The sequence below is a fragment of the Dendropsophus ebraccatus genome, chromosome 14, assembly GCF_027789765.1.
Source record: "Dendropsophus ebraccatus isolate aDenEbr1 chromosome 14, aDenEbr1.pat, whole genome shotgun sequence".
Lineage (NCBI taxonomy): Eukaryota > Metazoa > Chordata > Amphibia > Anura > Hylidae > Dendropsophus > Dendropsophus ebraccatus.
The window spans coordinates 14,141,070-14,165,611 of NC_091467.1; the positions used below are offsets into that span (position 1 = coordinate 14,141,070).

A 24,542-nucleotide genomic window follows, 5' to 3' on the forward strand; every position below is an offset into this window, starting at 1 on the left:
GGACACTACATATCCTGTTAAAATCTGATGGTCAGCACTGATCCCCCATAAAGCAGAGACCCCCTCAACATGTTGTATTATAAAATCATAAAAACTCTTTGCAATATTTGGATGAACCATAGCAATAACACACTTAGCTCTGCTGCATCTATATTACAGAAATGACTGTCAATGATTCGGCTTTACCGTGTATTCTGACCTCAGTACAAGGATGCATAGTAGGTTTTCCCTTTGCTGTTGTCTGGACGTTCTGTAGCATCTTACATGGTTTACGCAGCATACGGTAGGTGTCACTGTTGAACTCCCTTGAACAAATAGATTAGAACATAAAGTATACAATTTCATCAGACACAAGCCGCCAGTGTATGTGCTAAGTGATAGATAAGGCGCACTGGCAAGTGCAGACATGTTCTCCGGAACAGCATAAAAAGGAAAAAAAATAAAATAAATAAACTCGTAAACATTACTTAGAGACTGAATCCCACGACTCCATTCGTCACTTATTCCTATCGCTGTTCTGTGTGTGTTTAACCGTGTAGTTAAAGCCCAGAGGCAAAGTGAGGGGAATAACTATTTTAACAGAGTGTCACGTCAATGGCAATTTAGGAACCAATTTATAGTTATATTTAATGATAATATAGTTAAAAAAAAAATTGCAGACTGGAAACAAAAACCTACAGTCCATATGGTTTTAGTGTTGGACTAGTGGATAGAGATGAGCGAATCCTGAGCCCACTTGGGTCCGTCCGACACTGAGTGTGCGGTTTTTGATTACTGGTGACTGAAGAAGTTGGATGAAGCCCTAGGGAGTCCTGGAAAACATGGATACAGCCTATGGTCTATATGGCCTATGGTCTATGGCCGTATCTATGTTTTCCAGGCAGCCTTAGGGCTGCCAAGTTCTGGGGCCATCAGTAATCAAATGCTGCACGCTTGGGCTCGGATTGACATAAGTGTGTTCAGGATTCGCTCATCTCTACTGGTGAATATGATCTTGAGGATGACCATTAGTCTATACAGAACATGAGCATGGTGACACACAGGACATGTCATCCAAGGTCGAATACAGAGGTACTCAACAACTTTTGGTAAAGATCCACTTACTGGGGTCTATTGTCAGGTGAAGGTCTGAGCTGAACATCATTAGTAAACGTGTTGCGCTCCCTCAGTAGTATAAAGCCCCCCTGTGTGCTCCCCTAGTAGTATATAGCCCCCCTGTGCGCTCCCCCAGTAGTATATAGCTCCCCTGTGCGCTCCCCCAGTAGTATATAGACCCCTGCTTTGTGCTCCCCAGTAGTATATAGACCCCCTGTGGGCTTCCCCAGTAGTATATAGACCCCGCTTTGTGCTCCCCAGTAGTATATAGACCCCCTGTGTGCTCCCCCTCCCATATAGCCCCCCTGTGTGCTCCCCAGTAGTATATAGCCACCTGCTGTGTGCTCCCCAGTAGTATATAGCCCCCCTGTACACTCCCCCAGTAGTATATAGACCCCTGCTTTGTGCTCCCCAGTAGTATATAGACCCCCTGTGCTCCCCCTCCGATATAGCATATAACATAAAAAAAACACTTATACTCACCTGGGTCCGGGCGTCTCCTCTTCTCTTCCCCTCTTGTGGCCGCACTGCAGTGGTCAGAAGAGGCTGCTCTCCCCTTGTCCTGGCGCCGGCGCTCCAATGATGTCATTTAAGCGTCGAAACCAAAGACAGAACAGAGCGGCCTCTTGTGACCGCTGCGGCCACAAGAGTGACTGTCAGTGCTGCTCCTGCACGGTAACTATGAGCGCTCGTTACAAGCGATCATAGTTATTGTGCAGAGGGGACCAGCGCAGCTCAGTATACAGGTATACTGAGCTGCAGCAGGGGTCCGGACAGCTGGCCTCTTTGTGGGACCATATGATGTCAGAGCCTGGATTTACTGGACAATCAATTGGTCTTCTTGACCCAGTTTGACCCTGTTTGGATGGTTGGGTGGTAGTAGATGGAGGACAAGAATTACAGAAGATGGGTAAAGTCTTGGGATCGGATTGGGATCAGAGGTCACTTATAGGGTGATATTTAGGAAGATATTGAGTAGTGTTGAGTTACTCAATGCTCAAATGCTCGACTCGCGTAATGAACCCCATTGAAATCAATAAGAGACTTGAACATTTAGCCAGGTTCCCCGCCACTTGGCAGGGCAGAAAGTGCCAGGTTAACCTAATGGGCGACACACTCCACAGCTCTGGACAGTTCCTGACATGGACAGATGTGGCAGCAGAGAGCACTGTGTCAGACTGGAAAAAATACACCACTTCCTGCAGGACATACAGCAGCTGATCAGTTCTGGAAGATTTGGGATTTTTTTTTTTTAAATAGAAGTACATTACAAATCTCTGGCACTTGCTGGGACCAGTAAATTTGGAAGATTTCGTTTCAGCTGATTATCACCCCTTGTCAAAAAGTCTTCACACAGTACAGCACCTTGTAAAGGGATTTAAAGGGGAGAAAGCTCTCTGATAAATTCTTTTACTATTGCAGGGATATAACCTATAACAGTTGGCCGCCTCTTTGCTGCTTATGTTTTATATTGCTCAGGTTTGATTTTCCTTATTTAACCTATTGTTTAGCTCTGCGAGGCATAGTGCTGATTTGTTAATTCTTCCTAGCAGGTAGTAAGAGGCGCACTGCTGCTTCCCAATCACCAGACGTGTACAGGGTATAGTAAGGGCTGGTAGGGCTGCCTGTGCCCTATGGATGACATCTGCGGTTGAGTGGCAGCACAGAATCAGTAAAGGGATTTGTCACTGTTCTATTTGCGCTAATCCATTCCCGCAGCCCTAAGAGCCACCTCAGCTCTGCAGTAAGTAGAAAGTTTAATGGCGCTGATGTGATGATGTGCAGAAAGTAATTGCTGGTCATATTAAAAACAGTTACTAGTCTAGTTTTAATAGAGGGAACTTTGTTTAAAGGGGAACTCGACTGGTGCCAGAAATTTGTAATTTACTTCTATTAAAAAATAGTACTTATCAGCTGCTGTATGTCCTGCAGGAAGTGGTGTATTCTTTCCAGTCTGGAGAGCAGGAGAGGTTTTCTAGGGGGATTTGCTACTGCTCTGGACTGTTAGTGATAGTTTCTCTTAAAGGTTTTTGAGACAGTCTCTGGTTTGAGGGTGACGTAGAGGATGTTTTAAAGCGAATGTACCACTGGGTACAGCGATTTTTTTTTTTTAACATAAAAAGACTGGTGCCGGCGTGAGGATGCCGGTGCTGTGGTCCTTTTTCTCATTCGCCGCTTCATTCCCACGCACGGCGGCTGTTACCAAGCACTGGCCAGGCCCACCGGCCCCCAGTGTGATGATCTCCCCTCCCCTCTGTGATGCAGCTCAGTTGATTCTAATGGAGTCGCATCACGGGGGGGGGGGGGGGCGATTCATCACACTAGGGGCCGGCGGGCCTGCCTCTGGTGCTTGGTTACTGGCGCCGTGTGAGGGAATCAATCGGTGGTTCAAAAAAAGGTCCATGGCACCAGTATCCCTGCACCGATGCGGGCCTGTGCACGTAAAAAACAAAAAAGCTATGTACCCAGTGGTACATTCGCTTTAAGTAGTTGTGGCAGGCCGACTACATGAGGGGCTTGGTTACAGTTACAGAGTAAAGAGCGGAAAACCAGTATTAAGAGTACTATTACACTGAACCATAATCAGCCGACTTGGCGGATTACCAGCCGTTCCGGACGATAATTGTTGAGTGTAATAGGTAATGTAATGGCAGATTATCTGAATATAGACTGAATATACAATTCACTTCTAATTCTATTCCATGCCGCCATAAATGTAACCAGTTCCTGGGATATTTGCATATTTATACAGCCATGTTCACACTACATCTTTTTAGGTAAAATAATGGCTGTTATTTTATAATGGCGGCTGAAAATAATGATCATTATCAAAAAAAGATGTTGTGGGAACATAGCCTTGATAGATTCAGGTATTAACACCTGACGTAGGTATACTTGAGTGCAGTCAAATTATTAAGCTGAGGTAGCTGCAGTCGGCCTAATATCAGAAAGGACACATGAAACAATTCTGTGTTCAAGCTGAAAAGCTTCTGTTTTGGGGTGTGAGTGCATTGTTATAAGCATAGATAAGGAAAAAGAAACAATTACAAAATACACACCTTCTGCCAGCAGTTACATAGCCTGTGTCTTAGAAACTGATTTTCTTGGCTATACACCCAGACTTAGATGCTACTTTCTCAAGGTTTATAGGGAGACTGAGGGGGCTCTCCTGCTGCAGACTATCATCACTACAGAGCGTTGCTTCTACTTGCTGAATATATGTTTTTCCTTTTACAGAATAACCTTCAATCCCACAGCCTAAACCTAAGTTCTGTTACATATAGGGTTGTAATTCTGAAACCACCAAAGACCAACATGTCAGGCCCATGTATCCAGTTATGGAGTCTAGATATCTCTTAGCTGTCATGCCGGCTCTTGTTTAAACCAGATGTCTGAAGTGCTCTGCATTGTAAGTAGTCTGAGAAAATCTGGACTGAAAAGCTATTTCTCAGTTCAACAAAACGTGCAAACTGTAAATGACGTCTACCCAAGATAACCCTTACTCCTTCATGAATTCTCTAAGGAGTCATAAGCAGAAGATAAAAGATAAAAAAGAGAAGAATCTCAATATTTTTCATTGGGAATGATGTCTCATGCTGAATCCTTCATGCGTAGTTTGGATGCTGATAGGAAAAACTGAAGTGTACAGCACTTGGCACGTCTTGAGCATTCGGAGCATGAGAAGAATAGATGAACGTCTGGAGCTGATGACCGAAAATGCATGGCTGGCTCGAGGTCAACAAAAAGGAATTCAGTGACAATACTTTTTATTCTAGTAACAAAAAAAAACCAATTTTTATCCATAGAACAGACCCAGGCATCGTAGGGCCCGGGCCATATATGCGGCCTGCCAACTAATTCAGCCTGGCCTGTGTCCACTTTCAGCATCCCCAGGAGCTGTAGCTGTGCAGGGGGCATTATTACTATAGGGGTGCACAGCAGGGGACATTATTACTATGGGGGTGCACAGCAGGGGGATTATTACTATAGGGGGTGCACAGCAGGGAGCATTATTACTATGGGGACATAGCAGGTGGAATTATTACTATTAGGGCATAGCAGGGGACATTTTTACTATGGGGGAACGTCAGGGGACATTATTACTATGGGCATATATCAGGGGCATTATAACTATATGGAAGGCACAGCAAGGGGCATTATTACTGTGTGAGGTGCACTCCATGGATAATTATTACTACATGGAGGGTACAGCAGGGGCCATTATAACTATGGGGGCAAAGCAGGGGCATAATTACTATATGGGGCCACAGCAGGAGGCATTATTACTATATGGAGGGCACAGAAGGGGGCATTATTACTATATGGGGGCAGAGTAGGGGGTATTGTTACTATATGGAGGGCACAGAAGGGGGCATTATTACTATATGGAGGGCACAGAAGGGGGCATTATTACTATATGGAGGGCACAGAAGGGAGCATTATTACTATATGGGGGCACAGTAGGGGGCATTATTGCTTTATGGAGGGCACAGCAGGAGATATTATTACAATATGGATGGCACAGCAGGGGACATTATTACTATATGGAGGGGACAGCAGGGGGCATTATTACAGTGTGGGGGGTGCACAGCAGGAGCATTATAAGTATGTGGGGGTGCACAGTAGGAGGCAGTATTACTATGAAGGCACAGCTGGGGGCATTAGTACTATGTAGGGGTGCACAGCTAAGGGGAATTTTAACTACATGGGGCACTGCTGGGGAAATTATTACAATATGGGGGTCATAGAGGGGGATATTTTTACCATATGGGGGATCCTACTTACGGGGGCAGGTTTGTCTGGCAGGTTCTAAAGAGATGAATTGTTGCTGGTCAAAATCACGGAGGCAGAGGGGGGTCGGCATGAGGGACGGCTGGAACGGTTCCGGCCGGCCTCTCGAAGATGACGTTGTCGACCCAAGATGGCGGCTGGGGTCGACAGCAATTGAGTAACTATACTGCACCACACTTCCCGGTGGGGGGAACACAGGGAAGGGGGCCATTCACCTAAATAACACACATTACAAAGTTGTATAACTTTGTAATGTGTGTTATTTAGTGAATAAATGTTAAACGTCGCACTACCCTTGTAACTGCCCACCCCTGCCATAGAAACTGTATACAGTAGCCTTCCTATAAAGGTATAAACAAGTAAATGCAAACAAGCTGAGTGCTTCTGCCTCCTATATGGTTATAAAGAACAGGCCGGCAATGAAGGCACTCACTGTACCTTATTATAAAGAGACTGTAAAGGTGGCCAACCCCTTTAAGAACCATATTACTTACACTTGGCTTCAAGGTCAGGATCTTGTCCCTTATTATACCGTCGGCACTTGCCGTTTTCACACAGAAATTTCCTTTAGATCACCTCGATAAAGTCTTTAATAATGTATCCCATAGCCTATTTAATACTTAATAGCTCGGTATACAATGGTAATGTCATCCGCAGGAAGCAAAGCAATAAAAGTCGAAGGGAATCAGTATTCCAAGAACGTCTTGTTATGTAAATTTACAAACAACTGAATTTAGCCATTACCGTTATATATGTTTTACTGTTACGAGACTATGATAAGTTATGATGACACATTTACTGGCGGACTGGGTTAGGGTTGTCACATTGAGAATCTACAGAATTCTAATGAATGACTACGAATTCTCTCTATTCTTTTCTATGCTGTTCCTTTTATTTATTTCATTTGAGTTTTGGCTTCGGGAAGTATCCGTGATGTCAGAAGTGGATATTAGCCCACTCGCTTGTCCTGTTTGGGAAAAATAAAACGGTATCAATGTATATTGTGCTGAAACATAGAACACAACTGATAGAGTTACTATATGATATATAGAAGGTCGCATTGATGGACATAGGTGAGTGAATAGTGGGACCAGCCTCGGGACCCCCACCAGGCTCTTTGGCACTAACGCATTACAACCCGGCTCATGGACTGGCCGCTCAGCCAGTCAGTGACTGGGGCAGGATGCCATTCCAGTCACTGATTGGCTGAGCGGCCAGTCCATCAGCCGGGACAGGCATTTTCCCCCGATTCATGAAATTATCACAAATCACCTTCTGGCTGGGGTCTCGAGGCTGGTCCTGCCGCTCACTGCCGACACTGGCATTGGGTCAGTTAGGACTGAGGAATAGAGATGGGCGCGTGAGTCCGATCGTTCAGCATTTGATTACCAGTGGCTGAAGAAGTTGGATGAAGCCCAAAGGAGTCTGGGAAAAACATGGATACAGCCTATGGCTATGTTCCCACAATTTTTTTTATTTAGCCGTTTAATTCCAAATAACAGCTGTTATTTCATAAAGATGGCCATTATTTGTACAATAATGGACGTCATTATTTGGACGTCGTTATTTGGACTTAAATAGCCAAAAAAAAAGACATTTTGGGAACATAGCCATAGGTTGTCTTAGACTCCCTAAGGTTGCATCTAACTTCCTTTAAAGGGGTAGTCCGGCGAAAATCTTTTTCTTTCAACTCAATTGGTTTCAGAAAGTTATATAGATTTTTAATTTACTTAAATTTTAAAATCTCTAGTCCTACAGTACCTATCAGCTGCTGTATGTCATGCAGGAAGTGGTGTATTCTCTCCACTATGACACTCTCTGCTGCCACCTCTGTCCATGTCAGGAACTGTCCGGAGCAGGAGAGGTTTTCTGTAAGGATTTGCTGCTGCTCTGGACAGTTCCTGACATGGACAGAGGTGGCAGCAGATAGCACTGTGTCAGACTGGAAAGAATACACCCCTTCCTGCAGGACATACAGCAGCTGATAAGTACTGGAAGACTTGAGATTTTTCAATAGAAGTAAATCACAAATCTGTATAACTTTCTGAAACCAATTGATTGAAAGAAAATGATTTTCACCGGAGTTCCCCTTTAAATGCCAAACCATTGGTCTCGAGCGTGCTTCAGTTGTGCTCATTCCTACCGAGGATGGGTCTTCCATATTAACATAATCAGCTTGTTCACCCATGAAACCATGAAACAATGAAACACACACGTCGTACCTTGGCCAGAGCGTGGTAAGAAGACGTGTTTTGCAGGTGTTTCCTGGTAGCCTAGATTGAAGGGAGAGAAGACAGGACACATGGTAAGCCACCTCTCGGCAAGCTACCCGAGGTTTTGTTCTTCTTCATAGTGTATTAAACTTGACAGTATTACTGCATATGTCCTACCGAGCGGGCCAAGAAAACTCTAATTGGCCTTAAACAAATTGATCGGAGCTGCAGCCGGACTTATAATTATATTTCTTAATAATGGATGACAAATCGTCTCTCCACGTGGCATTTGTCTCTGATCAGTCCCGGCTGGAAATGGCGATTTCTGCCATAGTACATGATCTTACACAGTTCTTTTTATGGTGGCCATTTACAATGACAATTTACGGGACTCTGTTAATTAACCAATTACCTGTCTGTAATAGGACTGACAGTATACATTATGGGGGAGATTTATCAAACATGGTGTAAAGTGAAACTGGCTCAGTTGCCCCTAGCAACCAATCAGATTCCACCTTTCATTTTCCAAAGAGTCTGTGAGGAATGAAAGGTGGAATCTGATTGGTTGCTAGGGGCAACTGAGCCAGTCTCACTTTACACTATGGGGGAGATTTATCCAACATGGTGTAAAGTGAAACTGGCTCAGTTTCCCCTAGCAACTTTTCATTCCTCACAGACTCTTTGGAAAATGAAAGGTGGAATCTGATTGGTTGCTAGGGGCAACAGAGCCAGTTTCACTTTAGAAACATAGACATAGAAGATTGTCGGCAGAAAAAGACTACTGGGTCCATCTAGTCCGCCCTTTTAGTATTTTCTTTCTTATTATCCTAGGATAGATGTATGTTTATCCCAGGCGTGTTTAAATTCTGTTATTGTAGATTTACCAACCACCTCTGCTGGAAGTTTGTTCCAGGTATCTACTACTCTTTCAGTAAAAAAAAAAATATATATATATTTTCTCACGTTGCTTCTGATCTTTCACTTAATGGCAAATATTTGCTGTTATTTTAAAACAACGGCTGTTGTATTGAAATAATGGAAGCTATTTACTGTTATATGGCGGCCATCCACTCAATTTCAACATTGTGTGGACAGAGCCTTTCTGTGTTTTCAATCCACTCCTGGTTTTGGTTGCTATGAGGACCTGACAAGAGGACCAAATACAGCCTGAAATATACGTAGTGTGAACCCAGCCTAAAAGCGTAACTGTCATTTCAGGGTCATTTTTTTTAAAACATTAAATATCAACAGTTCAAGCAATTTTAAGAAACTCTGTAATAGGTTTTATAAACCAAAAGAGTTTCCTTCTGGACTGAAAAAGCTATCTCCCAGCCTCCCCCCTCACTTCAGAAGCAGCAGGATTTCTGTGTCCATTATGTGGCTATGGAGAGGGGAGGGGCTGTTAGGTGGCTAATGAAACCTATTACAGAGTTTCTTAAAATCGCTTATACTACTGATTTCTGCAATAAAAAAAAAATATGACAGTTACGCTTTAAAGATTTCAATCATGTCCCCCCTTTCTCTTCTTTCCTCCAGACTATACAAATTCAAATCCTTAAGTCTTTCCTGATATGGTTTATGCCTCACACCCTCCACCATTTTTGTAGCCCGCCTTTGGATCCGTTCTATTTTATCAATGTCCTTTTTTAGATGAGGTCTCCAGAACTGGACACAGTATTCCAGATGTGGCCTCACCAGAGCTCTATAAAGCAGGATCACAATCTCCCTCTTCCTACTGGTTATACCTCTAGCTATACATTATACTGTATATATATACACCCCAGCATACGATTTGCTTTCCCCACCGCCTGGTTGCACTGGTGACTCATTTTAAGGCTGTCAGAAATTACTTCCCCTAAATCCTTCTCTTCTGAAGTCTTTTCCAACACAGTACTGCCGATGTGATACTCAGATAGAGGATTCCTCCTCCCCAAGTGCATTATTTTACATTTGGAAACTGTTTCCACTTCCACTTCCAATTTCCACTGTTTGGACCACGTATCTAGCAAAGCTAAATCATTTTCCATATTACTGACTCCTCCCGGAATATCAACCCTGTTGCACACTTTTGTGTTGTCAGTAAACAGTCAAACTTTACCTACCAACCCTTCTCCTATGTCACTTACAAACATATTAAAAAGAATAGGACCCAGTACAGACCCTTGTGGCACACCACTCTGCTATATATACACCATTAACAACAACCCTGTGACATCTATCCAGGGATTAAGTCCAATTTTCTCCAACTTCTTTATCAGCCCTTTATGGGGAACTGTATCAAAGTCTTTGCTGAAGTCCAGATAGGTGATATCCACGGCACCACCTTCATCCAGCACTTTTGTGGCATAATCTAATAGAGACACCATGTTTGATAAATCTCCCTCTATGTTTCACTAATCTCCCCCTATATATCCACTTAAAGTGACAGTAGGCCTCCCTGTCCACATGATGCACATATTGTATGTCCACCCCCGGACCTTCATCCTAGTAGTCATCACTGAGAGATGGGTAAACAATGAAAACAAATAGGAAAATATGATGTAGTTCTGCAAATTAACTCTCTGGGTAACTTGGGACCAGAAATGCTATCGGTGCAAATCAATACATGTCACCAGTCCTCGTAATGAGAAGTCATCGACACTGCCTGGTCTCTATTGGAGCATGGACACCTGGGGGGTTGTTGTATTAGCTGCTAAGCTATAGCCAGAACATATCCGGATCAATTAGATTGATAACTCAATCGATGTTTGTAATTGTATTGAACAGAGGAATGGTCAGGGAGGTTCAGATATTTGGTGGAATACACCATTCATAAACTAGGCCTTAACCTACAGACCTTTGTTACAATTACAATGATTTAATATATAAGCTATGTTTACACTGTGTATTTTTTTAAGACAAGAACGGCCGTTGTTGCCTTAAAATAATGCACTACATAGCACTCTATGTGACACACACACATTGTATTGAACAACGACCATTGTACCCCTATGGCCGTAATTATAATTGACATGTCAATTATTTGTGGCCGCTAAAGCAGGAACAACGGACGCTGTTCCCGCTCTGTTCACACAATGTATGGCCATTCTGATGGCTGTACATTGCATGGACGTCAATGGTTAATTGGATTGCAGGCACACCCAAATGTGGCCGCAATCCAAATAAAATAAAATGATGTTCCTGCGAAGATTTCGGCTCAGAAGAAAAGTTTGAGTTCGTCTGAACCAGACCTTAAATGGACGACAGAGCTAAACGATTGCAGGCACTTTAGGGAAGGTCAGTAAGTTTGCTCATCAATACTTACCTGTCTGCGCTTCCCGGGTGTCCTCGATGATCACAGCCGCCTCCACTTCCTCCCGAGACAGGAGTGACAGCCCACTCAGCCAATCACTGGCTGGAGGCAGCTGCGATCAGTGGGGGGGACACCGGAAACCTGCAGGAGGACAGCAGAGGAACGCTGACAGGTAAGCAAAGGCTCTTTTTTGTTTATTATGTGTATTAAAATGTGCGGCAGCCATCTTTATGATGGCTTTGCAAAAAAGTTTGGTTCTGTAACGAACTGGACTTTTTGCAAAGTTCATAACAAATCTCAAGTTGTGAAGTTCAGTTCGCTCATGTCTCATCGTTCAAAACACTCAAACAAAAAAAATTTGAAAAAACAAAAAACAACACACCAGGATATGCCCAACTTCCAAGATCCCCACCGATCATGAGAATGAATAGATTGCAGGGACTGAGGCTCATTTACAAACCTTAAAAAACCTATGTGCCTGAAGCGTATCTAAAAACATAAAACATGCATTTTGACGTGACTTTTTGAGTTTCATTTACAGTCCTTTCCTGCACAGCAGTAACTGGACATTGTGTAGTGACCATGCCCATTGAAATGAATTGGAGCAGCTACAGTGGCTGAGAACATCAACAACACAATGAGCTGGAGCATCTGCATCAGTCTTATTTGTTGTACATAGAACACAGCACTACCAAACAGCTCAACAGTTGGGGTGTGGGGTGTTGACACATACCACCCAGATATCAATGGCCCATCCTGATACAATCAATGTAAAAGTCTCGGAAAACCCTTGAAGGCCAGGTTCACACTATGTAAAAACAACGTCCGTATTTCATAACAGCGGCTGTAGTTGTGCAAACAACGGCTGTTATCTGTGAAATAACGGCTGTTTTTTACACAACTACGGCCGTTGTTATGAAACACGGCCATCGTTTTTACATAGTGTGAACCTGGCCTAAGGGTGCATTCACACATACAGGATCTGGATCTGCAGCAAATTTGAAGTTGCAGATTTGTTTTGAATCTAATCTGGGCCATCAAATCTGCTGCAGATCCTGTAGGTGTGAACGCACCCTTAGGGTGGGTTCACACGTACCGACTCGCAGCGGAAATATCGCTGCGAGTTTAGCAGCGAGATCTGCTACGAGTTAAGGTCCTGGTAGGCCCCTGGGACTACATACTTGCAGCGGTCTGAAGCCGCCCCCCTTAACCCTTTCAGCTGCCGCTCGGCTCCCGCGCTGTCTGTGTATACATTACCTCTCTTTCTCGACTGGGCAACACACTGATTGGCTGGGCGGGAGAGCAGGACGCCGGGACCCCGTGCAGCTAGGAGATGTAATGTATACACAGACTGAGCGGGAACCGAGCGGCAGCCGAAGGGGTTAAGGGGGCGGCTGCATTACATACTCGCAGCGAGTCGGTACGTGTGAACCTACCTTCAGGCTGGGTTCACGCACAGTATATTTCAGTCAGTATTTTGCAACCTCAACCAGGAGTGGATTGAAAACACAGAAAGGATCTGTTCACACACTGTTGAAATTAAGTGGATGGCCGCCATATAACGGTAAATAACTGCCATTATTTCAATACAACGGCCGTTGTTTTAAAATAACAGCAAATATTTGGCATTAAATGGCGTCCATCCACTCCATTTCAAGTATTGTATTGCCCCCCAAAAGTTATACAAATCACCAATATACACTTATTACAGGAAATGCTTATAAAGTGCTTTTTTTTCTGCACTTACTACTGCATCAAGGCTTCACTTCCTGGATAAAATGGTGATGTCACTTCCTGGATAACACGGTGATGTCACTTTCTGGATAAAATGGTGATGTCACGTCCTGGATAACATGGTGATGTCACTTCCTGGATAAAATGGTGATGTCACTTCCTGGATAACACGGTGATGTCACTTTCTGGATAACATGTGATGTCACTTCCTGGATAAAATGGTGATGTCACGACCCGACTCCCAGAGCTGTGCGGGCTGTGGCTGCTGGAGAGGATGATGGCAGAGGGACACAGGGCACTGGAGGGACACTGAGCATCCCTCTGCCATCATCCTCTCCAGCAGCCACAGCCCACACAGCTCTGGGAGTCGGGTCGTGACATCACCATGTTATCCAGGAAGTGACATCACCATGTAATCCAGGAAGTGACATCACCATTTTATCTAGGAAGTGAAGCCTTGATGCAGTGGTAAGTGCAGGGAAAAAAACACTTTAGGTGCATTTCCCGTAATAAGTGTATATTGGTGATTTGTATAACTTTTGGGGGCAATACAATACTTTAATAAAAAAATTTGCCGGACTTCTCCTTTTTTTAACAAGTGCTGGGGAGGGGGAGATAAAAATGACGCGCTCTTACCTCCCCCGCCATTGCGCTGGTGACCGCGTACCGCATCCTGGGACGTTTTCTGGTCTGAGCGGGGACCCAGGTGAAGTCCTCTCAGCCAGTCAGCAGCCGTAGAAGGGACCCGCCTTGACCGCTGACTGGCTGAGCAGACCATGCAAGTCACAACCTGGGTCCGGTTCAGACCAGGAAGCAGCCAGGGTCCTGAGCGGCAGTATGTGGCTACCAGCACTGGACCGGGGGAGGTAAGAGCATGTTATTTTTATCCTCCCCCTTCCCAGCACTTGCTAAAAAAATGGGTCTGTCCAGACTTTTCCTTTAAGGCTATGTTCACAAACTGTCAAAATAATGGCCATTTTAATTGGATGGACGCCCAATAACAGTGGCCATTACTCGTATAATTATGCCTGTTGTTGTAAAATAATGGCCGTTATTTGCCGGTAAATGGCGGCTGTACAATAAAAACGGCCATCATTTTGACGAATATACCAGAACTACTAATGATTCATACAAGAAGCCTCATGACATGTGCCATTCAGCAACAATGGCTCCTCACATTCTGAGCGGGATCCCTGTGATGTTCTGGGGTCACTCGGGGCAGCTCTCACAGGTACTATTAGCACAGTGTACTTTACTATTTCAACCGTAATATGAAATCACCTTCCATTCATCTTCCCATTTCTTGTGATCATAGTTCGGCTTGCTGTCCTGAATCCTCTTGTGTATCGCTTGGTTCTCGGCAGTAATCCTTACAATTTCTCTGTTCCGTTTGCTGCTATTAAGACTGTGAAATAGAATAACATGAAAGAAATTGAATAACCATTCAAAAAGAGCCAAAGACAGGGCACCGGGGACAATAGTATACAGTATATACACCTATACCTATATTCTAGCATTTTTACATCTAACTGATATATGGATCCTATGGGAATCACCTGCTAATAGCTGTGAGTGCAGTATCTCCAATCTTGCTTGGTTAATGGGCAGTGGATAGTCATAGTGCCTACCATGTGCTGTAAACATCACCGGGTGAGGCACATCAACATGAACCACCTCTACATTATAGGTGCAAAACCCACACTCACAACTGCCATTGGTTGTGGATCACCACCCTTCTAGAAAGACATACAAACAATCCTTCGCCTTTGTGATCAGGGCCACACCTGCAGTATGGGAGAGGCAAGATGAGCATCTCGCCTCAGGTGCTGTGCTGGTTCGTTGTATTTTGATTAGAGATGAGCGAACCGGGTTCAGGTTCGAGTCGATCCGAACCGGAACGATCGCCATTTGATTAGCGGGGGCTGCTGAACTTGGATAAAGCTCTAAGGTTGGAAAAACATGGATACAGCCAATGACTATATCCATGTTTTCCACATAGCCTTAGGGCTTTATCCAACTTCAGCAGCCACCGCTAATCAAATGCCGAAAGTTCGGGTTCGGATGAACTCCAGCATGCTCCAGGTTCGCTCATCTCTAATTTTGATCTCAGATGGACTTCCAAAGGGTTAAACTCTTTTGGTTTTGACCACAGAATTATGGGATTTCCACAAATGGAGACTGTATGGCAACATTACTCAGTCATGGCAGAGTGCGGTGGTCATTATTATTGCAATTTAAGTTTCTTTCTGATTAGTTTTAGTATAGACCTGACAAAGTACAAAGATTGCTGAATTGAAAAGCATAGGAACTAGGTGAATAAACGTTCATCTGGCAGCAATTAAAGGAAAAAAATGTTTTCAAATCAACTGGTTTTAGAAAGTTATACAGATTTATAAATTACTTCTATTTAAAAATCTCCAGTCTTCCAGTACTTATCAGTTGCTGTATGTCCTGCAGGAAGTGGTGTATTCTTTCCAGCCTGACACAGTGCTCTCTGCTGCCACCTCTGTCCATGTCAGGAACTGTCCAGAGCAGGAGAGGTTTTCTATGGGGATTTACTGCTGCTCTGGACAGTTCCTGATATGGACAGAGGTGGCAGCAGAGAGCACTGTGTCAGACTGGAAAAAATACACCACTTCCTGCAGGGCATACAGCAGCTAATAATTACTGCAAGACTTGATATTTTTAAGAAGAAGTAATTTACAAATCTATATAACTTTCTGGCACCAGCTGATTTCAAAACCTTTTTTTCTCCAGAGTACTCCTTTAAACTCCCTTTATAAACCAGGGGAAACAAGGTTGATGTTTTGGACTCCTTTAAGGGGCTATCCAGTGCTACAAAAACATGGCCACTTTCTTTCAGAGACAACACGACTTTTGTCTCCAGTTCAGGTGCGGTTTGCAATTAAGTTCCATCCAATGGAACTGAGCAGCAAAACCCCGCCCAAGCTGGAGACAAGAGCGGTGCTGTCTCTGGAAGAAAGTGGTCATGTTTTTGTAGCGCTGGATAATCCCTTTAATGTGGACATAAAAAGCCACTGCCAGTTGTATTGTATCAATGGATCAATGCATCATGTAGGAAACCTATATCCATCACTACCTCTAAGGCCATTTATTGGTTTGTTAGTACAAGTGGCTTTTAGTAGAAAAGGTGATGAGATTATATTCTATGGAAAGTCATAGTGACAGATCCACTTTAAGAATTCAGAATCTGATCTCCCCCTTTAAGAAGTTCTCACAGTCTGGGGTCAGTCTTCTTTTTTATCTGAATCAAAGGCTTTTTGAGGGTTGGTGTACTTCCCCAATGACTGCTGATTGCTGCTCCTGTGGTCTCATAAAAGCACAGAACTATTTGTGTGTATTATTGTCCTCATCATAGATGTTTGTTTGCCCCCAAGCAAATACATTCTCGGTACGCTGCTGGAAATACCAACAGTAGGAATACAGAACAGGCCATTACTATACAATACAATGCATTATCCTGTACAAGTCACAAACATGGCCTGGAGTTGATGTTCCAGACATTGAATTGTTACATATAGAACATGGTACATGCGGATAGAAATCTATACCTTATGTCAGGGATGGGGAACCTTGCCTCTCCAGTTGTTGCAAAACTACAACTCCCATCATGCCTGTAGAGCCAAAGCTTTATCCCTCAGCGCTCATAAGAACAGAGGTCGGACTGCTGCGATCCTCTTCAATCATGAGAACAGAGATCTGACAGCAAGGACCCTGACCAATCATAAGAACAGAGATCTGACAGCAAGGACCCTGACCAATCATAAGAACAGAGATCTGACAGCAAGGACCCTGACCAATCATAAGAACAGAGATCTAACAGCAAGGACCCTGACCAATCATAAGAACAGAGATCTAACAGCAAGGACCCTGACCAATCATAAGAACAGAGATCTGACAGCAAGGACCCTGACCAATCATAAGAACACAGATCTGACAGCAAGGACCCTGACCAATCATAAGAACAGAGATCTGACAGCAAGGACCCTGACCAATCATAAGAACAGAGATCTGACAGCAAGGACCCTGACCAATCATAAGAACAGAGATCTGACAGCAAGGACCCTGACCAATCATAAGAACAGAGATCTGACAGCAAGGACCCTGACCAATCATAAAAACAGAGATCTGACAGCAAGGACCCTGACCAATCATAAGAACAGAGATCTGACAGCAAGGACCCTGACCAATCATAAGAACAGAGATCTGACAGCAAGGACCCTGGCCAATCATAAGAACAGAGATCTGACAGCAAGGACCCTGGCCAATCATAAGAACAGAGATCTGACAGCAAGGACCCTGACCAATCATAAGAACAGAGATCCTGTGTACCCCAGTGTGAATGGAGCTTGTTATGGGACTGTTGGAGACAGCCTAAGGCTATGTTCACACTACGTAAGTTCTGCAGAAAGTTATTTCTGCGGTATTTACGTAGTGCTGCAGGCTGAGGGAATCCCGGCTGGAGTGTATACACATGGTATACACTCCAGCCAGGATCCCTAGCGGCACCGCGAGAAACTGACAGGGAGAAAACCCTGTCAGTGCACACTATAGAGCATGCAGCTCCGGACGTACTCTCCATTGTGAGCAGTGAGGAATTCAGAGGCGGGCGCGCACGGATGCGCCCGCATCAGAACTCTGTGGCGCTAAAGATCATCCGGCCAGTACTGCAGTACCGGCCGGGATTATCTTTTCTGCAGCGTCTTAACATAACCTGAGAACGGCCGGTCTCTTACCAAGTGTGAATATAGCCTAAGGCTATGATCACACTACGTATGTTTTCATAAAAGTACAGCCGTTGTTGCAGATTTCAACAATGGCCGTGATTATTACGAAAATATACGTTACCTTGCTGTATATGGAATCCCGAGCGGAGCGTATACACAAAGCATACGCTCTGGCCGGGATCCCTAGCGGCGCCACAATAAGCTAACATGCCAGTTTTCTGCGGCCGCTATTCATTGAATAGCGGCTGCAGAAAATCCTGTCAGTGCACATAGTGGAGCGAGCGGCTCCATAGCGCGCAGTGGGAAGTTCTGATGCGGGCGCACATGGATGCGCCCGCATTAGAACTCTGTGGCCCTAAAGATCAACCGGCCGATACTGCAGGATGATCTTTAATGAGACCGGCCGTTCTGTGACATGTCATACAGCGTCTGAACATAGCCTAAGGAAAAGCAGCTCCTATAGCCTACATGCAAAGCCCCGATAATGCTAGTTTCCCATTGGTATAGCACTCCTTCCTAAACAAAGAATGGCGGGTGACTTCTCCTCTCTCATCCTCTGATGTACTGCTAAAAAGCGTGTGTAATCGCCATTCATTAGGCAGACTTCCAGCCATCAGTTTGCAAACATCTCGCTATCAACAATCTCTCTATGGTGCAGATAACACCCTGGAAGCTGATGGCTGACATTTCAATAGAAGAAAAAACAAAGCGAGATCTGTGCACATTAGCAAACATGTAATGCTCTTGTCCAGGCCGCGGTACCCTGCAATGCTGAGATAAAAGAGGCATCCGGGTGTTATGCTACACATGACAGATAGGTGCGAGAAATCTAATTAAAATGGTGAGGAAAAAATCTAATCTCCACTATGTGAGGAATTCAGCAGAACAGTTTCGTCTTGAGCCAGACTCCAATGCGAAGAGACATTACGCTGAAAAGAGAGAGCGCCAAATAGTCCGAAATATATATATATATGTATGTGTGTAAAATATGGAAATCTGTATCGCGTCTCGTGGCGTAGAATAGATTTTATGCAGTGCTGTGAGATTATTTATCCTCTGTTTTTCACTGCCGTACCTTGAATTTCTAGTGTATTATTCTAGTATTATATAGTGTATCCTCAGGATAGGTCATTAACAAAAGACTGGTGCAGGTCCGATCCCCGGGATCCTCATGATCAGTGAGAAGTCTGGCGGATTATAAAAGCCGGCAGCGGCAAGGGGGGAATTTGATTACTAATTTGAGTACTAACTTACCTCTCCCCGAGCCCGTGGTGAAAGGCGGGACCAGCCACAGGACCCCTGCCATGCTCTGGGATCTCCAGAGCTGACACTTCACGACCCGGCTGATGGAGTGGCCTTTCAGCCACACAGTGATTGGGGCGGGACGCCACTGCAGTCACTGATTCGCTGAGGGGCCAGGCCATCAGCCAGGACAAACCTTTTCCCCTGTCATCACAACTCGGGGGGAAAATGCCTTCCGGCGGGGGTCCCGGGGCCCATCCAGCTGCTCACTGTGGACACATGGAAAGGTAAGTTTGTACATGTTATCAAATTTGCCCCTACTGGCCGCCGGATTTAAAAAAAAAAAGTTTGGGCTACATGGTGGCTTTACATGTTAGTTTTACCATAGGGAGAACAGTGTCAACACAACCCCTGCCCAATAAAAAAAAATTGCCCCTTTTTTTCAATTTCACTAAACAAATAATTTTTTTTTTACGGTTCTGCAGCATATTTTATGGCAAAACTAAGTCAGTCCATGCAAAGCACAATTGGTGTCACAAAAAAAGGCCTCATGTGGGTCTGTAGGTGAAATTATGCAAGCGCTATGGCCTTTTCAACACAAGGAGGAGAAAAAGGGCAAAAATGAAAATAAGCTCTTAAAGGGTTAAGTACTTTCGAGTAGCCCGATATCTGAACGTATACTTTACTCAATAGAGCGTGCTCGCTCATCTCTACTGGAAAATCAAAGTTTTTCAAGTACAGTGGGAGAGCCGAAAGTTCCACATCCTTGTTGTACCAAAAATCCAAGGGCCCACAATAAAAAATCCACCATATGTTTGAAGCCTTAGATTGTGTAGGGACACGCTGTATCAGTAAAAATGAGCGATAAATCTATCGATAAATTATAAACTTTATAATGAAATGGGGGAGGTTTGATATAGAACGTTAGATCGTTGTCCTTGACAGCAACGAATGCAAATGGAGAGGAATGATCAGAATGCATCTGCATGGTCGGATCGGCAAATTGGTCCCCACTCACCCCGGTGACATTCTCTTTACTCTGATCAATACGCATAATGGATCTCTTAATATGACATTTTTATCCACTTATATTGATGGCCCTTGGTTTAAGCTGCCATTGTATAGTCATTGTGCTAGAGATATCTCTGTGCTGTAGGACAAGTTATTCAATTATTGTCAAAGGTTCCTATTGATTTATTTACTCATTTTTATATTGGGAAAATGTTATATATATATATATATATATATATATATATTTTTTTTTTTTTTTTTTTTGCAGAAATCAATAGTTTAGGCGATTTTAAGAAACTTTGTAATTGGGGTTTATTAGCCGAAAAATGCATTTTTATCATGAAAAAGCAGTTTGAAGCTCTTCTTCTCTGTCTTCATTGTTTTCTATGGGGAGGGGAGGGGTGGAGGGAGATGAGGCTCCAAAACAGGACAACAAACAGTTAATTTACAGCTACATTACGGGCTATCTCCTCTGAAGTCAGCACTGACCTCTCTGACCTCTGAATACCGGCTTTCATGCGGATCCCGCTGTGTAATCCTTTGTTCTCTGCTGGTGACTAATCTCGCTCCTTCCTCCTCCCCCTCCCCTCTCCATAGGTTACACAGGGCACGTCTGATGTAAAAGAGTCGAGATTTCCTGATAATGAGCAATCAATGAGAGAGGAGGGAGGGGGGGGGCTGGGGAAAGTCTTTTTGAATGCAGATAATGGCATATTTGCCTAATAAACCCAATTACAAAGTTTCTTAAAATCACCTGGATTATTGATTTCTGCATAAAGAAAAAAAAACAAAAAAAAAAAAACAGTGACACTTTAAGTGAAGACCAGGTCTACCAGCTGCCGCATCAAGGTGGAGTATGAATAGAGGATTGGCTGCACATGATGCTCTTTTCACCCACATCTTTAGCAAAAAGTTAAACCCATAATAGTGAATAGAGAGAGCCGCAGTAGTCCAGGCATGATGGGAATTGTAGTTTTTCAACAGCTGGAGGGTCAAACGTTTCCCATCTTTGTCCTATTGGGTCAATCCACTTTAAAGAACTTATAGCAGATAGAGTTGATTAAACCTCAAGCAAGGTTAGGTTTGTCTGACCGCAAACTCACGGCAGGACAAGAGGACACAGGGGGAGGTTACTGGGGAAAGATCAGAAGCAACGTGAGAAAATATTACTTTACTGAAAGAGTAGTAGATACTTGGAACAAACTTCCAGCACATGTGGTAGATAAATTGACAATAACAGAATGCAGAAACCTGCCTGGAATACACATATATCTATCCACAGATAGTAAGAAGGAAAACACTAACAGGGCAAACTAGATGGACCCAGTGGTCTTTTTTGCCAACAATATTCTGTTTCTATGATTATAAAGACTGAAGAAGTTGGGTGCAGCCCAAGGAGTCCTGGAAAACATGGATATACCCTAGGCCTATAGCTGTATCCATGTTTTCCTGGACTCTTTAAAGGGGTTATCCAGCCCTACAAAAACATGGCCACTTTCCCCCCCTCTCTTGTCTCCAGTTCAGGTGTTGTTTGCAATTAAGCTCCATTTACTTCAATGGAACTGAGTTTGAAACCCCACCCAATCTGGAGACAAGCGAGGGGGAAAAGTGGCCATGTTTTGTAGCACTGGATTACTCCTTTAAGGTTGCATCTAACTTCTTCAGCCAGACCCAAGCGTATTCGAGGTCTATCTGTTCCTTAAAGGGGTTATCCAGCGCTACAAAAACATGGCCACTTTTCCCCCTACTGTTGTCTCCAGTTTAGGTGTGGTTTACAATTAAGGTCCATTTACTTCAATGGAACTGAGTTTCAAAACCCCACCCAAACTGGAGACAACAGTAGGAGGAAAGTGGCCATGTTTTTGTAGCGCTGTATAACCCCTTTAACCCCTCGCTTCTTCAGCCTGTTTAGGCCTTAATGCCCAGGGCCTATTTTTCAAATCTGACCTGTCTCTCTTTATGTAGTGATAACTTTGTGATGCTTTTAACTATCGCGGTTATTCTGAGATTGTTTTTTCGTGACATATTCCTCTTTATGTTTGTGGTATACTTTGGTTGATACACTCAGTAGTTTTTTGTAAAAAACACAACATTTGCGCAAAAATTTAAAAAATGTACTATCCTTCAAAATTCTCTTTTTCTGAGAAAGATAGTCATGCCACATGAACTAATTATTAATGCAACATCTATGACATGTCTACTTTATGGTGACGTCATTTGGTGAACGTCCTTTTACTTGTTAGGATGTTAGAGGGCTTCAAAATTTTGCAGCGATTTTTCAAATTTTCAGGAAAATTTCTAATTCAGATTTTATTAGGGACCAGTTCAGTTCTGAAGTGGATTTGTGGGGCCTGTATGTTAGTTACCCCCATAAATCCCTCTACTATAAAAACTGCACCCCTCAAAGTATTCAAAGTAACATTTCATAAGTGTATTAACCCTTTAGGTGTTTCACAGAAATTTAAGCAAGTTGGAGGGGAAATTTAAAATTTTATTTTTTTTGGCAGATATTCCATTTTAATCCATGTTTTCATCTAATACAGCAAATACTAACTAAGAAATACTACTCACTATTTATTCCCCTTATTCCAAAGTTTCTAGAAATCCCCCATATGTGGCTGCAGTGCGTCACCTGACTCAATCACAGGCCGCAGACATGACAGAAGCCCTGTGTATTTTTGGGGTCTTATCTTATTTCTGTTTTTTTTTATAGCCATTATACCATGTTACAGAGGCTTTGGGGTGCAAAAATATTTGTGTAAGACAAGTTGATGTTTCCATCGGTACCATTCTGGGGGACATGTGACACCCTCATAATTTTTTATTAAGTTTTTTATGAGGTGGTACGAATAAAAAAACCACAATTTAGCAGCTGTTTTTCATCATTTTTTTGTATGCCGTTTACTATACGTCCCATATGACATGTTATAGTTATTCATCAGGTTGGTACGATTACAGCGATATCCATATTATATAGCTTTTGTTATAGTTTCTGGCATTTATACTATAAATACTGTTTGTGTCTTGCATATTGTGAGACCTGTATTATTTAAATTTTTTCGCCAATGGAGTTATGTGAGGGCTTCTTTTTTGCGGCATAAGCTGAGGTTTTTAGTGGTACCTTTTGGGTACATGTGTCGTATTGATAGCTTTTTTTCTATATTTTTTTAGGGGGCGGGATTAACAAAAAAATGTCATTTTGGTTAGTTTTTTATTTATTTTTTTAATGGCATTAATTGGTCGGTATAATTAACGTAACAGGTTAATAGACGGGGTCATTACGGACGCGGCGATACCAAATATGTGTACTTTATTTATAGGGGATCATTTATAAAGGGGGATGGGGAATATGTATATTTATTTGTTTATTTTAATTATTTATTTATTTAATTCATGTATTTAATTATTTACTTTATTGATTTTATTAATTTATTTATTTATGTATTTATTTACTTATGTGTTTGTGTGTGTGGTTTTTTTTTACTTTTCAGGTACATATATACACTATAATGCATTACAGCACATGATGAGTGCTGTAATACATTACACTGTATACTGAATGAATGAATGAATGAATGAGCAGTCAGTGTTACACACTGCTCATTCAAACGATCAGACCCCTGCTTTAGTGCAGGGGCCTGATCATTATATACCATAGTAACCCAGGCGCACCGGGAAGCGTCTGGGTTACTATGGTAACCCCTCCGAAGCCGCGTGATTGCTTGCGCGGCTTCGGGGGGGGGGGAGAATCTGGAGCCCACTAGAGGGAGATCGGGGGTGGGGGGGGCGGATCGGGGGTAGGGGGGAACCGGCACATCGGAGGACGCACATCGGAGGATATTAAGCGACAAATCTCCCCATAGACGCTGCGGTCGCATCGACCGCGGCGTCTATGGGGTTAACTGCCCGGGGGGAGCGCAGCAGGAGGAGGTTGTGTGAGACAGCCTCCTCCTGCTGCCCGATCCCTGCCCGAAACCTGACAGCTGCATTTAGAGGCTTTGCTCCGCACGTCCCTGGTGTCTAGTGGGTCGGATCTCCCCCCCGAGATGCGATCGCGGGGGGTAGATCCGTCCTTAGCAGGCCAAAGCAATCTATCACCTATGTGACTGATCTTTGCTGTGTATATACAAGTCCCCCAGGGGGACTTCTAGTTAATGTAAAAAAAAAAAGTAAAAATGTTTTTTTATTAATAAAAAATCCCCTCCGCTAATAAAAGTCCAAATCACCCCCCTTTTCCCTTTTTATAAATATAAATAAATAAATAAACAAATAAATAAACATATTTAGTATCGCCGCGCGTGTAATCACCCCAACTATTAATAAATCACATTCCTGATCTCGCACGGTAAACGGCGCAAGCACAAAAAAATTCTGAAGTGCAAAATTGTGCATTTTTGATCGCGTCAAATCCAGTAA

General features: G+C 43.4%; 1 protein-coding gene across 1 annotated transcript in view; it reads right to left on the bottom strand.

The window, feature by feature from the left end:
* Window positions 1-6,756: 6,756 nt before the first annotated feature.
* Window positions 6,757-24,542, bottom strand: part of CFAP97D1 (CFAP97 domain containing 1) — a 40,345-nt gene continuing 22,559 nt past the window's right edge. The window contains exons 4-6 of the mRNA XM_069952937.1: window positions 14,407-14,530; window positions 8,109-8,159; window positions 6,757-6,853 (exon numbers count right to left, since the gene is read on the bottom strand). Of these exons, the coding sequence (XP_069809038.1) occupies window positions 6,836-6,853; window positions 8,109-8,159; window positions 14,407-14,530 (193 nt within the window). The 3' untranslated portion in view covers window positions 6,757-6,835. The remainder of the gene's footprint in view (window positions 6,854-8,108; window positions 8,160-14,406; window positions 14,531-24,542) is intronic.